We start from the raw sequence: 21710 nt of genomic DNA, 5'->3' as shown, positions 1-21710 counted from the left end.
CCCAACATCGTGCAGCCCGCCTCCAGTGGTGTCGCGACAGGCGTGAATGGAGGGACGAATGGAGACGTGTCGTCTTCAGCGATGAGAGTCGCTTCTGCCTTGGTGCCAATGATGGTCGTATGCGTGTTTGGCGCCGTGCAGGTGAGCGCCACAATCAGGACTGCATACGACCGAGGCACACAGGGCCAACACCCGGCATCATGGTGTGGGGAGCGATCTCCTACACTGGCCGTACACCTCTGGTGATCGTCGAGGGGACACTGAATAGTGCACGGTACATCCAAACCGTCATCGAACCCATCGTTCTACCATTCCTAGACCGGCAAGGGAACTTGCTGTTCCAACAGGACAATGCACGTTCGCATGTATCCCGTGCCACCCAACGTGCTCTAGAAGGTGTAAGTCAACTACCCTGGCCAGCAAGATCTCCGGATCTGTCCCCCATTGAGCATGTTTGGAACTGGATGAAGCGTCGTCTCACGCGGTCTGCACGTCCAGCACGAACGCTGGTCCAACTGAGGCGCCAGGTGGAAATGGCATGGCAAGCCGTTCCACAGGACTACATCCAGCATCTCTACGATCGTCTCCATGGGAGAATAGCAGCCTGCATTGCTGCGAAAGGTAGATATACACTGTACTAGTGCCGACATTGTGCATGCTCTGTTGCCTGTGTCTATGTGCCTGTGGTTCTGTCAGTGTGATCATGTGATGTATCTGACCCCAGGAATGTGTCAATAAAGTTTCCCCTTCCTGGGATAATGAATTCACGGTGTTCTTATTTCAATTTCCAGGAGTGTAAATGCTGCGAGATGGTAGACACAAGGGCGCTATGGGAGTAGTGTACGAACTGAGATTTTGGGTTGGGCATGAAGCGTGTTCAGACAGCCAGATTTAAGTCCCGATCCAGCACAGATGTTCATTTGCTGCCTCTGAACTACTCTGAGGCAAAAAATCGACATTAACGATAGTTGGCAGGCGTATTTCTACATCTAAAAGACGATATCTATTCAAATTTTGTGCCAGAGCGGCGCTAGTAGCACCACTATAAGGATGCAATTCATGTTTGCTTTAAATACACTCTGTGACGGTCGTGACAATTAGTTACCTTTGAGATTGGAGGTGGTGAGTTAATGTTAGTGGAGAATGTCTTTAAGGGCACAAAAACTCCATTATCAACACCTCATTAAGTTTGAATCAGGTCGTGTAAGAAAGTTACGATAAGCAGATTGTTACTTGTGGGATGCTGCAGAAAGATTCGGCCGGAATGTAGCCAGTGTACATGACTGCTAGCAGACGTAGCCACGGGTGTATACGCTGGCAAGAAGACCAGGCTCCAAAGAGGAATGACCATAGCGTTTGGCGAATGTCTCTGGCACATCGTACTGCATCTGCAACAGTAATCGGAGCAGCAGTTGACACCACAGTGACGCAACGAACTGTTACACATGGGTTACTTCAGGGACAGCTCCAAGGCACACGCCCTATAGCATGCATTCCCTCGACACCCGGCCACCGCTTTTAACTTCTATGGTGTCAAGCGAGAATTCATTGGAGAGCAGGGTGGACATCTGTTGGGTTTTCCGATGAAAGCTGGTTCTGACAGCGATGTGTAGCGGGACTTAGAATTTCGCCGCGCTACACTCGTTGCCTCAGATATAAATTATACCGTCGCAGCTGTATCAGCGCTCGACGGCAGAGAGAAATATAAGAAAATGAGGGTACTAAAATTGTAACTCCTTTAGTTTTTCTACCCGCTTTTGGCTTTGAGAGAGGAAGCTTAACTTACTTATTAGCTAGTCGTGGTCGGTTTAAGACGAAAAAACTCATTGATGTGCAGACTTATTGTGGAAATTGGTATGAAATTCGGAGGATGGAAGTAGCAACGTAAAATAAATTTAATTCAATACCGAGATGGTTTTGATCTATATAAATTAGTGATTCCTGAACGACTGAAAAATTTCGGAACAGCTACGACTTTTCACGCAGAAATGAAATAGGAAATTTTTGGTGAACAACACCTGGATGCTGCACGAGAGAAGACATGTTAACACGGTAAAGAATGAACTCTTATCTACGCCATTTCCCCTTGTTAATCACATTTTGTTATTCTCTGTTCTCTTTCAAATAGTTTTTGTAGTGGAAATTGGTTTGACTTTTGCTCAGAAACGCCACAAGGACCACCCAAACAATAGCTTTTCCGAATCACGAAGTCTGATAACTTTTCAGTAATACGAAGTCCGATTTGCATTTCATTCTTCCCCTTTTTCACGGCCATTAACGATTTTAAAAACCCCTTTTTATTCACGATTTCTTCCCACATTTTCAACCTTTTCTTTTCTTCCCTTTTTCTTTTTTATTAACCACTACAGATGGTCATGTGTTGGTCAGAAAGAGGCCAGATGAATGAGTGCGACCAACCGGTCTGCGTGCTAGACACAGTGCACTTGCACCTGGATTTGTGGTCCGGGCTGCAGTTTCGTGAGACAGCGGAAATTATCCCGTGCACTCTAACTGCAAAATTGTACTCATTCTAGTGATCCGACCTGTTGTGCCGCTATTCATCAGCAACTTTCTAAGGGGTGTTTTCCAACAGGACAACGTCATCCGCATGATGCTGTTATAACCCAGCATGCTCTATAGAGTGCAGACATATTGTCTTGGCTTGCTCGATCACCAAATCTGTCTACAATCGAGGTCTTACGGGACATCACTGGACGACAACTCCAGCGTCATCCACAAACAGCATTAACCATCCCTCTATTGATTGACCAATTGTAACAGGCCTGGAACTCCATCCCACAAACTGAAATCTGGCGCCTGTACAACACAATAGGTGGAAGTCTGCATGCTCGCAATCGACATCCTGGCAGTTGCTCCTGTTACTAATGTACCAGAATTTAAATTTTGTGGTGGCTTATCTCTCACTTACATTAACCTGTGTTCTTGCAATGTTAAACACTGTAATATGTTATCTAGACAAATGTATTCCCGTAATTTTATTACTCTAGATTAATTACTTTTTGATGTTGCGATTTTTTCCGTCAGTGTATTTTACACTACTGGTCATTAAAATTGCTACACCACTACGATTAAGTGCTACAGACGCGAAATTTAACCGACAGGACGAAGATGCTATCATATGCAAATGATTAGCTTTTCAGAGCATTCACACAACGTTGGCGCCGGTGGCGACACCTACAACATGCTGGCATGAGGAAACGTTTCCAACCGATTTCTCACACACAAAGAGCAGTTGACCGGCGTTACCTGTTGAGACGTTGTTGTGATGCTTCATGTAAGGAGGAGAAATGCGTACCATCACCTTTCCGACTTTGATAAAGGTCGGATTGTAGTCTATCGCGATTGCGGTTTATCGTATCGCAACATTGCTCTTCGCGTTGGTCGGGATCCAATGACTGTTAGCAGAATTTGGAATCGGGGGGTTCAGGACGGTAATACGCAATGCCGTACTGGATCCCGACGGCCTCTTATCACTAGCAGTCTAGATGACAGGCATCTTATCCGCTTGGCAGTAACGGATCGTGCAGCCACGTCTCGATCCCTGAGTCAACAGATGGCGACGCTTGCAAGACAACAACCATCTGCACGAACAGTTCGACGACGTTTGCAGCAGCATGGACAATCAGCTCGGAGACCATGGCCGTGGTTACCCTTGACGCTGCATCACAGGCAGGAGCGCCTGCGATGGTGTACTCAACGACGAGCCTGGGTGCACGAATGGTAAAACGTCATTTTTTCGGATGAATCCGGTTCTGTTTACTGCATCATGATGGTCGCATCCGTGTTCGGCGACATCGCGGCGAACGCACATTGGAAGCGTGTATTCGTCATCGCCATACTGGCATATCAACCGGCGTGATGGTATGGGGTGCCATTGGTTACAAGTCTCGGTCATCTCTTGTCCGCACTGACGGCACTTTGAACAGTGGACGTTATATTTCAGATGTGTTACGACACGTGGCTCCACCCTTCATTCGATCCCTGCGAAGTCCTACATTTCAGCAGGATAATGCACGACCGCATATTGGAGGTCCTGTACGGGCCTTTCTGGATACAGAAAATGTTCGACTGCTGCCCTGGCCAGCACATTCTCCAGATCTCTCACCAATTGAAAACGTGTGGTCAATGGTGGCAGAGCAACTGGCTCGTCACAATACGCCAGTCACTACTCTTGATGAAATGTGGTATCGTGCTGAAGCTGCATGGGCAGCTGTACCTGTACACGCCATCCAAGCTCTGTTTGACTCTATGCCCAGGCGTATCAAGGCCGTTACTACGGCCAGATGTGTCTGTTCTGGGTACTGATTTCTCAGGATCTATGCACCCAAATTGCGTGAAAATGCAATCACATGTCAGTTCTAGTATAATATAATTGTCCAATGAATACCCGTTTCTCATGTGCATTTCTTCTTGGTGTAGCAATTTTAATGGCCAGTAGTGTAGTACCCTCATGCGCCTGAGGCCGGTATTTCTCGTTCATCACAATAAAAGATTGTGTTTAACGTGACATGTCTGTCGGCGCCAGTGGCTCGTTGCGACGTTTTCCCACAGGCTGACAGCCACTGGTTATGCAGAACTCCACAGAACTGAACCCTCCGCCGGAATCCCATATACCGGGGAAGGCTTGGCAAGCGACGGTTTGCAATAAAATCTGAGAGGAGGAATGAGAAGAGGCCATCTGGCACCTTTGTGTTTGCGAGCGTGGCCCTAGCACTCATCAGGCTGGCGCCCAGCTAACTGCGGATGTTGATCTTTGCTTACAAACTGTAAGATCAGCTACCATTGGTTAACTTATACGATTCTGGAATGGGAGAAAGCAGCCTCTGTGTACTTGGTGAAGGATTTGTTGTCTGGAACACGAAATAGGACAGATAATGGGAGTTAGATACTGTCTGGTTCTGAGCGCCTACGCTATAGCTCCTCACTATTGGTTAATCATATTAAAACTGTGGACAGTAGACTGTTACTTTTTTCTTTTTTTTTCATCAGTCCTCTGACTGGTTTGATGTGGCTTACCACGAATTCCTCTCCTGTGCATATATTTCCATCTCAGAGTAACATTTGCAACCTACGTCGTCAATTATTTGCTGGATGTATTCCAATTTCTGTCTTTCTCTACTGATTTTACTCTGTACAGCTCCTCCTGAGTACCACGGAAGTTATTCCACATTACCTTAACAGATGTCCTATCATCCAATTCCTTCTTGTCAGTGTTTTCCATATGTTCCTCTTCTCGCCGATTCTACAGAGTACCTCCTCATTCCTTACCGTATCAGTCCACCTAATTTTCAACGTTATTCTGTAGCACCATATCTCAAATGCTTCTATTCTCCTTTGCTCTGATTTCCCACTGTCCATGTCTCACTACGATAGAGTGCTCTGCTCGAAACGCATATTTTCAGAAATTTCTATCGAAAAGTAAGGGCTGTGTTTGATACTAGTAGTCTTCTCTCGGCCAGGAATGCCCTTTCAGCCAGTAGTAGTCTGCTTTTAATGTCCTCCTTTCTCGGTCCGTCATGGGTTATTTTGCTGCCTGGGTAGCAGAATTCCTTAACTTCGTCTTCGTCGTGATAACCAAATCGGATCTTAAGTTTCTCGCTGTTCTCATTTCTGCTGCTTCTCATTGCTTTTGTCTTTCTTAGATTTACTCTCAATCCATGTTCTATACTCATTAGACTGTTCATTCCATTCAACAGATCTTCTACACTTAATGAGGATAGCAATGTCATCAGCGTATCTTGTCACTGATATCCTTTCACCTTGAATTTTAAACCCACTCTTGAACCTTCCTGCTTGGAAAAACCCCTGACATTGGGGATCTGAATCATGCACAATTCACACTCAAAATGTAAAACTTCACTTCTTGCTTGGAGCACGGGGGAAACGTCAACCGAGAGAGGGACATGGACTCCAGGGTCTGAGGGAGAGCAGTCTTCGACGCAGGACAGATGTCTTACCACAGCAGTCAGTCGCGGACACCGGTTACTAAATATGGTGAGCAATATCTTTGTTCGCAAACCAAGGCAAACGAAGACTTTAAACTAACGTTAGGATTTTCACACTTCTATTTCAAGCATACCGATTAGCAATCGTAAGCTCAACATGAGGTCAATCAAGGCAGTATATACATGCGTAAATCTTTCTGTTGGTCTTTTCTTATTTCTTGATTAACAATGGGCAATCGCAATGCAGCTTCTGCACACTTGGTTGCTACCCAAAGTGCTTGCTGATTCTAATGTGTTCGCTCCACATCCATCATCCTACTATGGCCAAGGTGTTGATGTTAATTCAGTTTTAATCTGTGTTGATACTTCATGAACGTAACTGTCCTCTATGATCTGTGCATATTTTTGTTAATCTGATGTCTATAGCGACTTCTAATAAATAGGGTTCTATAGGGAGCATAGTTTCATTCAGCAGTTTGATGAATTCCCTACATTTATCATCTTTGTAAGTGGCTGCACCTATGCTTCATGTGTCTCAGGACCATCCCTGTTTAATTATTTCAGTACACTAAGTTATCCAATGCGCGGCACCTGCAGTTACATTCATACGATCCTACGGAGAGGATCACCTTCATCTACATATATACTCCGCTAGCCACCAAGCGGTGTGTGGCGGAGGGCACAATTCACGCCAAAGTCATATTCCTCCCCCCCCCCCTCCCCCCCCCCCCTCCCTCTACATGCTCGGTGAAGATCGGATTTCGGAATTTAGTGAGCAGCCTCTTCTGTTTAGCGCGCCGTCTATCTGCAAGTGTGTTCCACTTGAAACTTTCTATGAGATTTGTAACGCTCTCACGATCGCTAAATGTACCAGTCACGATTCTTGCTACCCTTCTTTGGACCTTCTCAGTCTTTTGAATCAGACCGATCTGGTAAAGGTCCCATACAGACGAACAATACCCTAAGACTGGACGAACTAACGTATTGTAAGCTATTTCCTTTGATGAAGGACTGCATCGCTTCAGCGTTCTACCAATAAACCGCAATCTAGAGTTCGTCTTACCCGTTACTTATGTAATCTCACCATTCCATTTGAGATCATTTCGAATATTTACACCCAGATACAGATCGTTCTGACATACGTGGTGGTATGTCAATTGTTCAGTGCTCAGCCATAACCTCACACTGCAAGCTTTCATATTGTCTATCCCGCTAACCCTCAGCAAATCTCGAAGCAGCTGAAGTTAACAAAATGGACCATCACTGAAAATATAAGCAATTTGCGTCTGTTATATACATGCTGGAAAGAGCTCCTCTATCTCTCGGACGTCCTCAGACCACAATGTTCTAGGTCTAACACTTTAGTCATAAATAATTTAAACACAAATTTTGCACACACACGCATAAATTAACAACAAGGAAAACGTCATAACTAACAGGCAACAATAAAGATGGACAGCTCAATAGAAGAGTTTGCTTGAGCTGTATCCAATGGTAACAAATACAGGGTGACCCAAAAATCAGTTAACATTTGAAAATGCACTAATTTATGGAATAATGTAGGTAGAGAAACAAAAATGGATACTGATGCCTAAAATGACGTGGGGGTTTCATTGAAATTTAAAATGAATGCAAAAATTGGCCAAAAGGTGGTGCTATACAGCAACATGTCGGTAACGCCTCATAAGAATTGAGTGCAGTGAGAGGTGGAGTCAGCAACCGCAGCATGTCGACTTTACCAGAAAAGGCACTGTCAGTGAAGCTTTACGATCACAATGGAGGATACCCTGTTGCACTTTATCCTATCGCCATAAGAAAGATATTCGAATGGGGAAAGGTCCTGTGACAAGCGTCGCTGTGAGGAAAATAAGCACGAAGTTCGAAGCTATGGGTTGTTTAGACGATCGGCCCAGTGGTGGACAGTTCATGAAGAAATGGAGACTTAAGCGGTTTCATCTCCGCATGGTGAAGTCAGCGCTCGTGAAGCGGTACGTCACACTGGGATTCCGCTCACTACTGTTTGGAGAGCACTTGCAAACTTCCACTACTTTATGTAATCTGGACTTTAATAAAAATGGCAAGGTAATGTTAATCAAAAAACGAAGAGGAGTTTTGATCTAAATAACAATAGATTTATTCATTCCTAACACCACAAGACAAAAAATAGCTAAAGAAACGTTACACAAACATTTTTATTTGACAAACGCTTTCACTAATATGGGGTCTATGGTGGACAAAGTGATCAGCTGGGGATCGACACACGGCACTAACCAGAATACTAATCGCTTTTTCTGACTTCATACACGTGAATCTGGGGTATGGTACAAAAACTACGCCACAATCCACTATTCCATAAAGTAAAATATGGTTCCAAAGAACAGGGGGCAGAGAAGCATATATTGAAGGCCTACGCCGTAGCAGCAAATACTTTACCCTCCTGCTGGTCTGGACGGCACACCATGATGCGTTCGGCGACTGAAGTCATGCAAGTACGTGTTTTCGCGTTCGTCTAATTCGGAATGTAGGTACTACCCTATAAGCCTCTGAAACCCCGGTGGATTCCAGTGTGCAGGTGGACCTGTTTGCTGGTCTGCCAAACTAATCTGACTCCGTGCCACGACTATGTGTGACGGAATATGTCAAATGTTTAGACGGCTGACTCAATACAAACAAGTACACCCACGCATCATTTGTTGTGTGACGCTAGAAGCAGTACCTCTGACGGTTCAGAAGGTGACTGGCTCAGGCTCTAAGTGGCACACTAGCAAAGGACACAAGTCTCACTATTTAGGCAAACACCTGCAGTTCTTTACTAGCGAACATCAGCTCAAGAGTGTCCACTTTCTTCACCAGCTCGGTAGCAAAGCATATTCACATCTTAGACTACTCGCACTTTTGCACAACCCAATCTCGAGCTGGAGGCCGCATCCAAGGATGGGAGACTGACCCTTTCTCTGCATACCAGATTTGACCAACCAGAAACTTTAATGTTAATTTAGAGAAAAGGAAAAAAGATTCAGCTTCGCAGCATCGTTCCCACCCTCTTTTGCTAACAATATGACCTGGATGGAACCACACCCCTCCATAAAAAGATCATTATCTCCCTGTTGCGCCCATTTTGAACATTCCAAAGAACGGCCATAAACTCGCTAAAACCCTCGTGCCTTTGACGTGTCCCACGGGAATTCGCAGGAAGCTCACAGTTGTCTCACTGGCTCCTCTGCTTTATTGCCTGTCTTCAACGCTCTGGTCAATGTTATTAAAAATAATGTGGGTTGTAAGCTGAGAAGATTTTATTCCGGCATGCTACCGAAAATTACTCCAAAGGCACATATGAGTAAACTGCTAATCCTAGTTCACAGTGTTAACTTATACTTATTAATGGCAACCCTTCACTCACAGAAATAAGTGATGGGTACTTTCACATTGACATTCTTATATTGCTTCATTGATTTTGTACATTTCTCATCTTTATTTTATTTAAGAATTTCGTAGCTTTCACCCTCAAGTTGTTGGATCCACTGTCTTCTAAAAAAAAAAATAATCTCGTTGTTATTTTGTTATTTCTTTTTCATTTAAATCTTGTAACTTTATATGCTTATGATCATAACAAATGATGTGAATGCTTACCTATTTTTGTTACTGGTCATAAATACTGTCCAAAAACAGGGCACCTTACATAAAGGCTGGAGGCATTCACCATTGGATACCATATAACACATTAAAAGTTTAGCATAACACAGTTTCTGCGTAAGTCAAAAGAACTAATGCTAAGAGTATCGCCAACATCATCGGTAATAATCACTTTGCCAAGGCCATTATTACTATCATCACAAATTTAAGTCACAAGTCCTACCAGTTAGGTAGTTGTGATGATAGTAATAATGGCCTTGGCAAAGTGATTATTACCGATGACGTTGGCGATACTCTTAGCATTAGTTCTTTTGTCTTATGCAGGAATTGTGTTATGCTAAACTTTTGATGTGTTATATGGTTGCCAATGGTGAATGCCTCCAGCCTTTATGTAAGGTGCTCTGTTTGAGGTTAATTTTATATTGTATGGTGAGTAGGTTGCCTTTAGCTTCTTCTCACACATATGGAATCCAACTTGTCACTTACACTACCTTTTAATACATCATATGTTTTGCCCACATAGAGGCATATATCGTCTTCAGGAGTTTTAAAAAGATCTTGATGTTATTTTTTGTACTGTTTCCTTAATTCTTGTAACTTAATACATTTACAGCATTAAAAAGATGTGTTATGCCTACTTCTTCTTTTTATTGTTTGTTAAATATTGTACTTGATATTCAGCTTAGGGATAATTGTGAAAATTCTATCACCTACTTTTTGTGTAAAATGCTGTGACATTGTGCTTATACTTGATATGCTATTTGTAATATACTATGTATACTGCATAGTGATCATTACTGGTGGCGTATACACTGGCCTTAACATGCAGTGTTAGGTCTAATAAAGAACTTGAATGTGTCATAAACTACATTTTTTGTCATGTGATTGCCTTTATTAAAACCTCCAGTCTTTGTGAAGGATTTTGACAGATGAATGGTATTTTCTGTATCAGTAGGTCGCAAATTTTAGCTCTTTATGTTTACTTAAGAAATTTTTGATATGTTCCTTTTCAACTATTTCTTTGTTTATTTTCTATTTCATTGATCTTACATAGTTTTTATCCCATCAATGGATTTTCAAGAAAATTTTAAATTTTTTTCTATGTATACTTGATTTTCCTGGCTGTTAAATAACCCATTACGTTTTTTAGTGTTTCGCTTCCTTAGTTTCATATAACTTTGTATGGCAATGATCATAATATATGATGTTACATGATTACCTATTTTTGTACTACATAGTTTCCATACAGGTCTATCTATTTGATATAGAACTGTTTGTTGTAGCCACATTTTGCAGTTACGTTATATATCTAACCTTCCATAAGATAAAGTTGATTTTTTTAGGAGTAACACCTATATTTGAGCATTGTTTTATTGATTTTATAGTTTCAGATTGTGCTTCTTTGAAGTTATGTACACATTTCTTGTTTTATGTCGACAATTTTTGTAATGGCAATTAATTTGATGTTAATATTTATAATACGATTTTGATATAAGCAGTGCTTGTACATACAATGAACTTGTACATAGTTATAGCCTCACTTACTATCTCTGCTTTCTTGATTTCTTGCATCACCCATCTTTGGTACTTCCTTTATTACGTGTATACGACATGATGACCAGTTATCTGTTGTTTTCATGGGCTCTGTTCTGTGTTATAGTACTTATTGCCTTTCTGTATGTAAGTAACTGAAGGTCAGTAATTGATATGACGTCTGAAGAATATTAATCTTTTCATGCGTGTTATTTTGTGTAAATCCTGTATGCAAAAGATTTTCGCCTTTTATGTAGTTTTTTTTTTTTTTTTTGCTTTGTTTTGGTTGTTAGAGGAACGGAGATGGTTGTACATGATCAAAACTGGTTGTAATAAAGTTATTAATACAGCTCTCTGTCATATATTACAAAAAATTACGTTACTACAGTTGGAAATCGCCTACAAAATGTTAGATTTCAAAAACACTCTCTCTACAGAAAAGTTGTTTTTCAACTCACAAACAAGATTCCACGACATTTAAATGAAAAACAATTGCCAGCCGGTATTTTGTGTGACTTGGCAAAAGTATTTCACAGTACAGTTCGTAGTGTTCTCCTACAGAAGCTCGCATATAATGATACCAGAGATCTTGTTAGCATTTGGTTTTGGTCCCATCTAACTAAACGGCGAGTAATGCCTAAAGAAAGCCAGGGAATGTGTTAAATGGATCAGGATATTCAGAAACGGGAATAATTATTAGGTGTACCACAGACATCGATACTTGGTCTGCTCTTGCTCTTGTTAGCTATAAATGGCCTTCATCATACGTACAAAAAATCGAAATAAATCTCTTTGCTGATGGTGCAAGTATGATAATCAGACCTAACGGGGTAACGTTAACACTTGAAAAAGTAAATATTTTCTTGAAAATAATTCACTGGTTCTCTGCAAACGGAGTGTCACCGATTTTAGATAAAACACAACACATGCAGTTTAATATTATGCAAGGCCTGACCACAGCTTTATCAATAATGCTGGATGGTAAATCAATAAATTAAGTAGAATATATTAAATTATTGTGTTTTATATTGACAAGAACTGATCTCGAATTCACATGTTGAAAATCTTCTTAAATGTCTAAGGTCTACAACTGTTGCATTATGCAATAGAGATGAGAATGTCAAAAAGTTGACTCCCTTTTAAATGAAATGATCGTATGGGATTGAAGGCCGGCAGTCGCCAAATGGGGAAGTTCAGCAGCCGAGTTGCAAATTTTTTTAGTTGAGAGTTGCGCGTCAAGGATGACGACAGGATGGTGAAGACAACACAACACCCAGTCCCTGAGCGGAGAAAATATTCGACCCGGCAAGGAATCGAACCTGGGACCGCTGTATGGTAGTCAGATGAGCTGGCCACTTTTTTTTATCTCATTTTGTTCATCTTTGTCCGTTGTATCTGGTCATGGCAGACGTCGTAAGACATCCTTTTAAGTTCGTTGTTGATCGATTAACTCAGTTTTTGTTATTACAAAGGGCAGCTAACCCTCTGACCGAACACGCTGAGCTACCATGCCGACGTGTCCACTCGGTTAAGGAGGAGTATACTTTGCTTTCCTGCTTCCACTCGGTAATGTCTTACGGCATCATATCCAAGTGTAAGGAGGAGGGAGCGACAATGGTCGATTTACGGGCTAGGGAGTTTGTTATTAAGTTTCAAAACGCAAAGAGATAGGGCAGTTGAAAGCACTACACTGAGAAGGTAGCAATTCAGTGAATAGTAGAGACAATGAATAAGACCAAAGAAAGGAATCAAAGGCTGATTTGTTAGACGAAATTGAATAATCAGAGGTGAAACTGTCAAATATCCGATTTGCATACAGTAGGATTGATTAGGTACAAGGAGTAACAGAGCAAAAGAAAAAAGATCTCTTTAGATTGTTAGCACGAAGCAAAAGATATTTTCAGAGAAACCTTATACAGTAAAAAATTATGAGCGTCAGTTTGAAGTAACAGACTATGAACCTTTGAATGTGACATCAAATACAGTACAATGTTAGACCAAGGGGAAGAGAGGTGGGGGAGGAGGGGGGAGGCAGCTGATTGAAATCCGTCAGAATCCGTTACAGATGACTGGTAAGCCACATAACAAGACATACTGTTTGTTGTTGGTTTTGGTCTTCTGCATGAAGACCGGTTTGATACAGCATCCCATGCTAGTCTATACTGTACAAAACTCTTCATTTAATGATAATAACACGTGTGTTATCAAACAGAAATAAAATTGTTTATTAGCTTGTGAGAAAATGATTTGTACCACTATTAGATATCAAATTACAAATAAAACCCACAGGAAGCAGAGTTATTGTCAGAACAGGCAAAAATTAACTTAAGTATCATTTAGTTTTACGACAAATAGGATGTGAAATTTTATTAAAACAATAATTACATTATTCCAGAGCATCCACTGAAAATCTTCAATTTAAACGTCGGAACACATCTGGGAAATTAAACACCAATTCTACCGCAAGAAAAGGAGTTTTATTTATATAACAAATTTGCTTTTACATTATGGACTGATTTCTCTCCTCTTCCCATTTAATACAAGACTGGGGGTCAATAAGTAAGCGAGAAACATTGGATAATCAGCTAGTGTTATAGATACAAACGAAAGGCGAAAGTAAAGGGTAATAAAACATGAAAATAATCCCAGTAAACATAGGTCTGGAAATCAACCATTTCCCCATATGACGTATTACAACTGAGTACTTGAACAAGAGCCAAACTACAGATTTGCGTTTAATAACTTTCACATTACAACAAATGCTCCTCGTGGCCACCGTCCGTTTGAAGGCAGGCCTCAACACGTCTCCTCATCATAGTCTGTACACATCCAAAGATCCCAGTCGTTTTCCGAATGCACTGACAACCAACCACGAGACGCTCCGGCAATACATCACCACCGTCTACAAGGCTGCAATAAACCAAAACTTTTAAATATTCCCCCAGAAAAATATTCAACGGATTCAAGTCAGGGGACCATGAAGGTCAAATATGTAGGCAAACCACTACCGACATTCTTGTAGTTGAAACGCTATTTACCAGTACTTCGGTATCTGGATTGATGATAAAATCAAACGAGGGCAGATAATAACTTTGCAATTTACGCCGCGCTTGCGGTGTTTCGTAATAAACGTAGCCTTGAATATTAACAGTGTTGTAACATTAGCATGACAGCCTGTGCATACATCGTATTGAGGAACCCAATGGGATCTCGATCTTTATTTATTATGATTATTTTCTTGTTTCACTGTTGTCTACTCGTCCCTTTTTTATTGTACCTATAATAGTCAAATACCATATATATAATGGAGATATAAAGAGGGGCTACAGGACAGTGTACATCGAATTGCTGCATCCAGGATGTGCAGGCAGCAACCCAAACAGGTTCACTGTGGTGGGAACACATGTCGTTGGGAACTACACTTGCAGCCTATGAAGGCGCCCCTCACCTGGTGCAGTACCTTCTCATATGTTAGACGAAGCTGGTGGAGTGACTTCTCTTGTTGCACTCGCAGCTCGTAAAGAATCTGTTCCAGATTCTGCAAGTCTTCACTCTGGTTGCACTGCCAACAAACATAAACAGGCTTTACAATGACGAAACACCACAAAAAATGGTTCAAATGGCTCTGAGCACTATGCGACTTAACTTCTGAGGTCATCAGTCGCCCAGAACTTATAACAAATTAAACTTACCTAACCTAAGGACATCACACACGTCCATGCCCGAGGCAGGATTCGAACCTGCGACCGTAGCGGTCACGCGGTTCCCGACTGAAGCGCCTAGAACCGACGGCCACACCGGCCGGCCGAAACACCACAGTCAAGATAGGTTAACGGTTGAGACAACTTCAGGTACAAACAACGCTCCTCCATCACCCCCTCCCCCCCCCCCCCACACACACACACAAACACAAGGGATAATGGGTGAAGAAGAGAAAAACTTGGTGACTGGGAAAATATCAGCAAGGGAATCCTACAGGGTCTTATATAAACTGCCCAACAAAAATTTTGCACCACCTTCTGCATATCTCCAAATGCGTATGGGCTAGGATTCAAAGAGTGGGGTGGAACAAACAATAGACCTTATATAACAGGAAAAATGTAACTTTATTGGTACATCAAAACAAACTAATAGCTAAAATAAAGGTGTGTATTCAGAAGTGAACAGCTCAGCACATCTGTCCACTCAAAATCTTTTGATGGGTGACGTTTGATATCGCGTAGCTCCACTCCAAGAATTATTATATGCTAGGGCCCACCTTGATGGATCGTTCACCATGTGACAGAGAAGTAATTCAATGTTTCCCTGGGACATTTAAGACTCTTCTTTATCTACGATAGTGATTGAAGCAGAAGATACGAATTAAAATTTGTGCTGCATCCCCACCAGGGCAGCAGTGATAATGTAAGGGAAAATAAGCTGAAGATATGAATGAACCATGGACCTTACCGTTGGCGGGAAGGCTTGCGTGCCTCGGCGATACAGATAGCCGTACCGTAGGTGCAACCACAACGGAGGGGCATCTGTTGAGAGGCCTGACAAACATTTGTTTCCTGAAGAGGGGCAGCAGCCTTTTCAGTAGTTGCAGGGGCAACAGTCTGGATGACTGACTGATCTGGCCTTGTAACACTAAGCAAAACGGCCTTGCTGTGCTGGTACTGCGAACAGTTGAAGGCAAGGGGAAACTGCAGCCGTAATTTTTCCTGAGGGCATGCAGCTTTACTGTATGGTTAATGATGATGGCGTCCTCTTGGGTAATATACTCCGGAGGTAAAATAGTCCCCCATTCGGATCTCAAGAGGACTACTCAAGAGGACGTCGTTACCAGGAGAAAGAAAACTGGCGTTCTACGGATCGGAGTGTGGAATGTCAGATCCCTTAATCGGGCAGGTGGGTTAGAAAATTTAAAAAGGGAAATGGATAGCTTAAAGTTAGATATAGTGGGAATTAGTGAGTTTCGGTGGCAGGAGGAACAAGACTTCTGGTCAGGTGACTACAGGGTTATAAATACAAAGTCAAATAGGGGTAATGCAGGAGTAGTTTTAATAATGAATAAAAAAATAGGAGTGCGGGTAAGCTACTACAAACAGCATAGTGAACGCATTATTGTGGCCAAGAGAGACACGAAGCCCACGCCTACTACAGTAGTACAAGTTTATATACCAAATAGCTCTGTAGATGACGAAGAAATTGAAGAAATGTATGATGAAATAAAAGAAATTATTCAGATAGTGAAGGGAGACGAAAATTTAATAGTCATGGGTGATTGGAATTCGAGTGTAGTAAAAGGGAGAGAAGGAAACGTAGTAGGTGAATATGGATTGGGGGAGAGAAATGAAAGAGGAAGCCGCCTGGTAGAATTTTGCACAGAGCCCAACTTAATCATAGCCAACACTTGGTTTAAGAATCATGAAAGAAGGTTGTATACATGGAAGAACCCTGGAGATACTAAAAGGTATCAGATAGATTATATAATGGTAAGACAGAGATTTAGGAACCAGGGTTTAAACTTAAGACATTTCCAGGGGCAGATGTGGACTCTGACCACAATCTATTGGATATGAACTGTAGATTAAAACTGAAGAAACTGCAAAAAGGTGGGAATTTAAGGAGATGGGACTTGGATAAACTGACTAAACCAGAGGTTGTACAGAGTTTCAGGGAGAGCGTAAGGGAACAAATGGCAGGAATGGGGGAAAGAAATGCAGTAGAAGAAGAATGGGTAGCTTTGAGGGATGAAGTAGTGAAGGCAGCAGAGGATCAAGTAGGTAAAAAGACGAAGGCTAGTAGAAATACTTGGGTAACAGAAGAAATATTGAATTTAATTGATGAAAGTAGAAAATATAAAAACGCAAAAAGGAATACAAACGTCTCAAAAATGAGATCGACAGGAAGTGCAAAATGGCTAAGCAGGGATGGCTAGAGGATAAATGTAAGGATGTAGAGGCTTATCTCACTAGGGGTAAGATAGATACTGCCTACAGGAAAATTAAAGATACTTTTGGAGAAAAGAGAACCACTTGTATGAATATCAAGAGCTCAGATGGAAACCCAGTTCTAAGCAAAGAAGGAAAAGCAGAAAGATGGAAGGAATATATAGAGGGTCTATACAAGGGCGATGTACCTGAAGACAATATTATGGAATTGGAAGAGGGTGTAGATGAAGATGAAATGGGAGATATGATACTGCGTGAAGGGTTTGACAGAGCACTGAAAGACCTGAATCGGAACAAGGCCCCGGGAGCAGACAACATTCCATTAGAACTACTGACGGCCTTGGGAGAGCCAGTCCTGACAAAACTCTTACCATCTGGTGAGCAAGATGTATGAGCCAGGCGAAATACCCTCACGCTTTAAGAAGAATGTAATAATTCCAATCCCAAAGAAATCAGGTGTTGACACATGTGAAAATTACCGAACAATCAGTTTAATCAGTTACAGCTGCAAAATACTAGGTGTTAAAATCCATGGAGAAGAAATAAAACCTTGAGGTTCGCCAATGACATTGTAATTCTGTCATAGACAGCAAAGGACTTGGAAGAGCAGTTGAACGGAATGGATAGTGTCTTGAAGGGATGATATAAGATGAACATCAACGAAAGCAAAACGAGGATAATGGAATGCAGTCGAATGAAGTTGGGTGATGTTGAGGGAATTAGATTAGGAAATGAGAGACTTTAAGTAGTAAAGGCATTTTGCTATTTGGGGAGCAAAATAACTGATGATGGTCGAAGTAGAGAGGATATAAAATGTAGACTGGCAATGGGAAGGAAAGCGTTTCTGAAGAAGAGAAATTTGTTGACATCGAGTATTGATTTAAATGTTAGGAAGTCGTTTCTGAAAGTATTCGTATGGAGTGTAGCCATGTATCGAAGTGAAACATGGACAATAAACAGTTTAGACAAGAAGAGAATATAAGCTTTCGAAATGTGGTGCTACAGTAGAATGTTGAAGGTTAGATGGGTAGATCACGTAACTAATGAGGAAGTATTGAATAGGATTGGGGAGAATAGAAGTTTGTGCAAAATTTGACTAGAAGAAGGGATCGGTTGGTAGGACATGTTCTGAGGCATCAAGGGACTACCAATTTAGTATTGGAGGGCAGCGTGGAGGGTAAAATTGGTAGAGGGAGACCAAGAGATGAATACACCAAGCAGATTCAGAAGGATGTAGGTTGCAGTAGGTACCGGGACATGAAGAAGGTTGCACAGTATAGAGTAGCATAGAGAGTTGCATCAAACCAGTCTCATGACTGAAATCCACAACAACAACAATGAATTGAAGTTTGTGTTGGAAGAGCACTCATCTTGGGTAGTTCGTGTAGGAATGTTGACCATCGTGCAGTAGTGGTGTAATAGAAGACCCGGGTTCGAGTCCTGGCCGCAGCACAAATTTTAATTCATTTCTTCTGATTCGATCATTATGTGATAGAGATGTTGCTGCTTAAACGCGACCATCTCATCGATGGCGGGCATCCTGAAGTTATCTGCTGTCAGAGGAAGTTTCAGCTGTCTCAGACAAATACAGCAGATCATTTCGTTCGGTTGATTAATGCCTCCTGTAGGAAGGCGTTCAAGAGATTGGTAAAGTGGGCTCGTACATTATTGTCTGAAAGACAAACCCATAACAGAACATTTGTCTGTAGTTGTGTAGGGTTCTGTTCCGGTACTGCACAAGCTCCAAATCAGTCTTTGTAGCAGAAAGCACGTCTCACATCCGTACATGATGGACTGCTTGCCTTAGATGCTTATTGTTATCTCGTCAGCTAAAAACCCTTTTATGACGCTCGTTAGGCGTCAGTTACTTCCTTCACTCATTGGAGAATGGAATCTTGGTTCGTTTCCAGACGTTCACTTTCTAGTCTTCTTCACGCACCATGATGCTGAGAATTTTTTATTGTTTCTCGCACTGGCTGCCTGGAGAGTACCTTGATCTTGTCGAGACGGTCATAGGTTGTATGGATCGGCACAATCTTTGAAGTTGCCTCCGAAAAAGGTAGCACACAGCCTATGGCATTCTGTTCGAGTAGCTAAGAGCCATAGTTTGTAGGCACCAGTCACGAGCAGCGATTTTGGCCGCAGACGATCACTACGAGGCAGATCTTTGGTGTTTTGTGTCTCACGAGAGAGGCTGAGTGTTTCCAATCGACTTCCAGTGCTGAAGATTCACCTTGTGCTCAAAGTCTAAGGTTGAAATGATCCTTCGAGGCATCTTCGTAGACTCAACAGTACACACAAGCCACGTTGTCCCACTCATAACTGGAAACACGTAGGGCTATAGTCATCTGCACTGAAAATGCAGGTTAAATTTTACCGTCTTTACACAAGAATCTGTACATAGCTATTTCCCGTGAACCAAAGAACGTTTAGATAGAGGCTTGCTATCAAAAATCATAAACTATGCAGTGCATGAGAATGGTGCAAACCCTTTTGTGAGCAATTTTGTGATTGCAGAGTTGTACTTTTGCAGGCAACAATAGCATTATAATTAAACATGTTATGGGGAAATTAAAGGGGGGGGGACGTTTTTCATAATATTTTTGAAAGAATCATTAAGTGTTTCTCTGAAAATTGACACAATCTTAGTTTTGAAAAGAAAGTACTCAGCTGTACAGCAAATAGAACACAATCAACAACAACTATTGTAGCACATACGCAGGAGTTGTAACTATGGGAAAATATTACAGTTCGTTTAGTGTAAATCTTGGTGAAAAAAAAACATGTTACTCATTTGCTCAAAAGACGAAATTCAGCAAAATTTGCGCATCCTATAACAACTTGTTTTGGAAACAAGCAAATCAACGTCTTAAATATTTACACATTTCTTCTCATTGATGTCTCTTAGGTTAGTTATTGAATGACACATCACTTAGAAATAACTATTGATTCCACATAAGCAGACGATGAGTATTAAATGTAGTGTTCAACAAAAGCTAGCTTGTAGACACGTCTTCCCAAGAGTTATTCATTTTAAGTGCTCCTCCACAAGAAGTATGTGCGCTAAGTAAATTCGTCGTAAATAGTCCCTTGCAATTTTAAAAGAATAGTAATGTTCACTACATGAAAAAAATTGCTTTATTACTCATCCCAAAAGCTGTCAGTAGCTCAGAAAGGAGTACTACATTCAGCCTCAAAAATTTTCGCTCATATGCCTAGCATCATAAAATGTCTGTTCAATGGCAAAGAAATTTTGATTTTATTCTAAAGTCATTACTTCTGGACAATTTCTTCTACTTCGTAGACGAATACGTAATCAAAACCTGATGGAATGTCTAGCTTAAGAAAGGAAAAGTAACTACTTTTAAATGTATCAGTACCAAAACAAATAGTATCAAAGATTAAAACGCACATTTCATTTAACTGACGCTAGTGCACTATTTAGTAACTTGTTACTGGATAGAATATTCACAAAAAAATATATGTATGGACTCCTTCAACACCAACCCGATACAAATCGTGTAAATTATCTGTGTAACGTACACCTAATTTACTAAACCACACACACACACACACACACACACACACACACACACACACACACACACCTGAATAAAACACATCGGCGTTTTGACGTTTCTGGTACGCAAAATGTCTTATATGCTTGAGGAATAAGTTAAACTGTGTGAGAGTTAGTAAGCACAGTCACATTAGCGCATCCGAAAAGGCACCGTTACACCAGCAAGCTCCATCATGTGGGCAAACCATTTATTCCAGAAGGTAGGATGGATGACTCTGAGGCATGCCTAGATCTGAGGACATACAACAGGTACGGGCCAATGCTTAACCATGAAATCAGCAAGATATAATAAGGATTTATATACAAATGATGATGACAAATGGAAGGACCGAGGAGAACAACTAACTCATGATTAATTTCGGTACATCTTCTTGCTAATGCAGTGCACTTGCTAATTTATGAAACAACTGATGTTGCTGTTCAGTTCTGAAAATCTAAGAGGATGCAGTTGACGCGCAGCAGTTTGCCAGAACATTCATCACTAGTTCACTACTCACCCAGCAAAACATTCGTCAAAAAATTGTTTGAAAATGGACATCATTCCTTGAAAGACCGGAAATAAAGTATGCTCTGCTCTTCAGTTTAAATTTTCTGTAAGTTTGTAAATGAATAATTTGGCCTATAGATTTTCAAGTCGATATAAAAGGCTTTCCTGTGGCAAACTTATTTTATTCTGTAATGCAGTTCTTCCACTCTACTTTATTACTCATATTTACATACTGTGCTAACCTTTTACCTTCTTGTTTCTCTAATTCTTTGTAGAGGTTTTTAATTTTGAAATATTTTGTCACTGTTCTGTAAATTGTCCAAGTCTCCTTCGATGAGCGACTAGCTAGGACAAGTATGAACAATAAGGAAACCAACCGCTGTAGACTCCATCGCTGAAGCAGCGTCCAGTGCACGTCCAGGACTGCCACGTGGTCCGGGAGGTCCGACTGGCCCAGGAACTCCAGGGGCTCCAGGTATTCCAGGCAGCCCAGGATCTCCCTTCCTCCCCGGCAGCCCGAAATACCCAGGAGCTCCAGGTGGACCAGGTTTACCGGGTGGGCCGGGAGCGCAGTC

The 21710-nt window shown here is 41.6% G+C and overlaps 1 protein-coding gene across 1 annotated transcript in view; it reads right to left on the bottom strand.

Moving 5' to 3' along the window:
• Positions 1-13333: 13333 nt before the first annotated feature.
• Positions 13334-21710, bottom strand: part of LOC126355038 (collagen alpha-2(IX) chain-like) — a 122906-nt gene continuing 114529 nt past the window's right edge. Inside the window, exons 3-4 of the mRNA XM_050005190.1 lie at positions 21513-21709; positions 13334-14694 (exon numbers count right to left, since the gene is read on the bottom strand). Of these exons, the coding sequence (XP_049861147.1) occupies positions 14518-14694; positions 21513-21709 (374 nt within the window). The 3' untranslated portion in view covers positions 13334-14517. The remainder of the gene's footprint in view (positions 14695-21512; position 21710) is intronic.

The sequence above is a fragment of the Schistocerca gregaria genome, chromosome 3 (assembly GCF_023897955.1).
Source record: "Schistocerca gregaria isolate iqSchGreg1 chromosome 3, iqSchGreg1.2, whole genome shotgun sequence".
NCBI lineage: Eukaryota > Metazoa > Arthropoda > Insecta > Orthoptera > Acrididae > Schistocerca > Schistocerca gregaria.
This window is presented reverse-complemented; position numbering and strand designations above follow the sequence as displayed.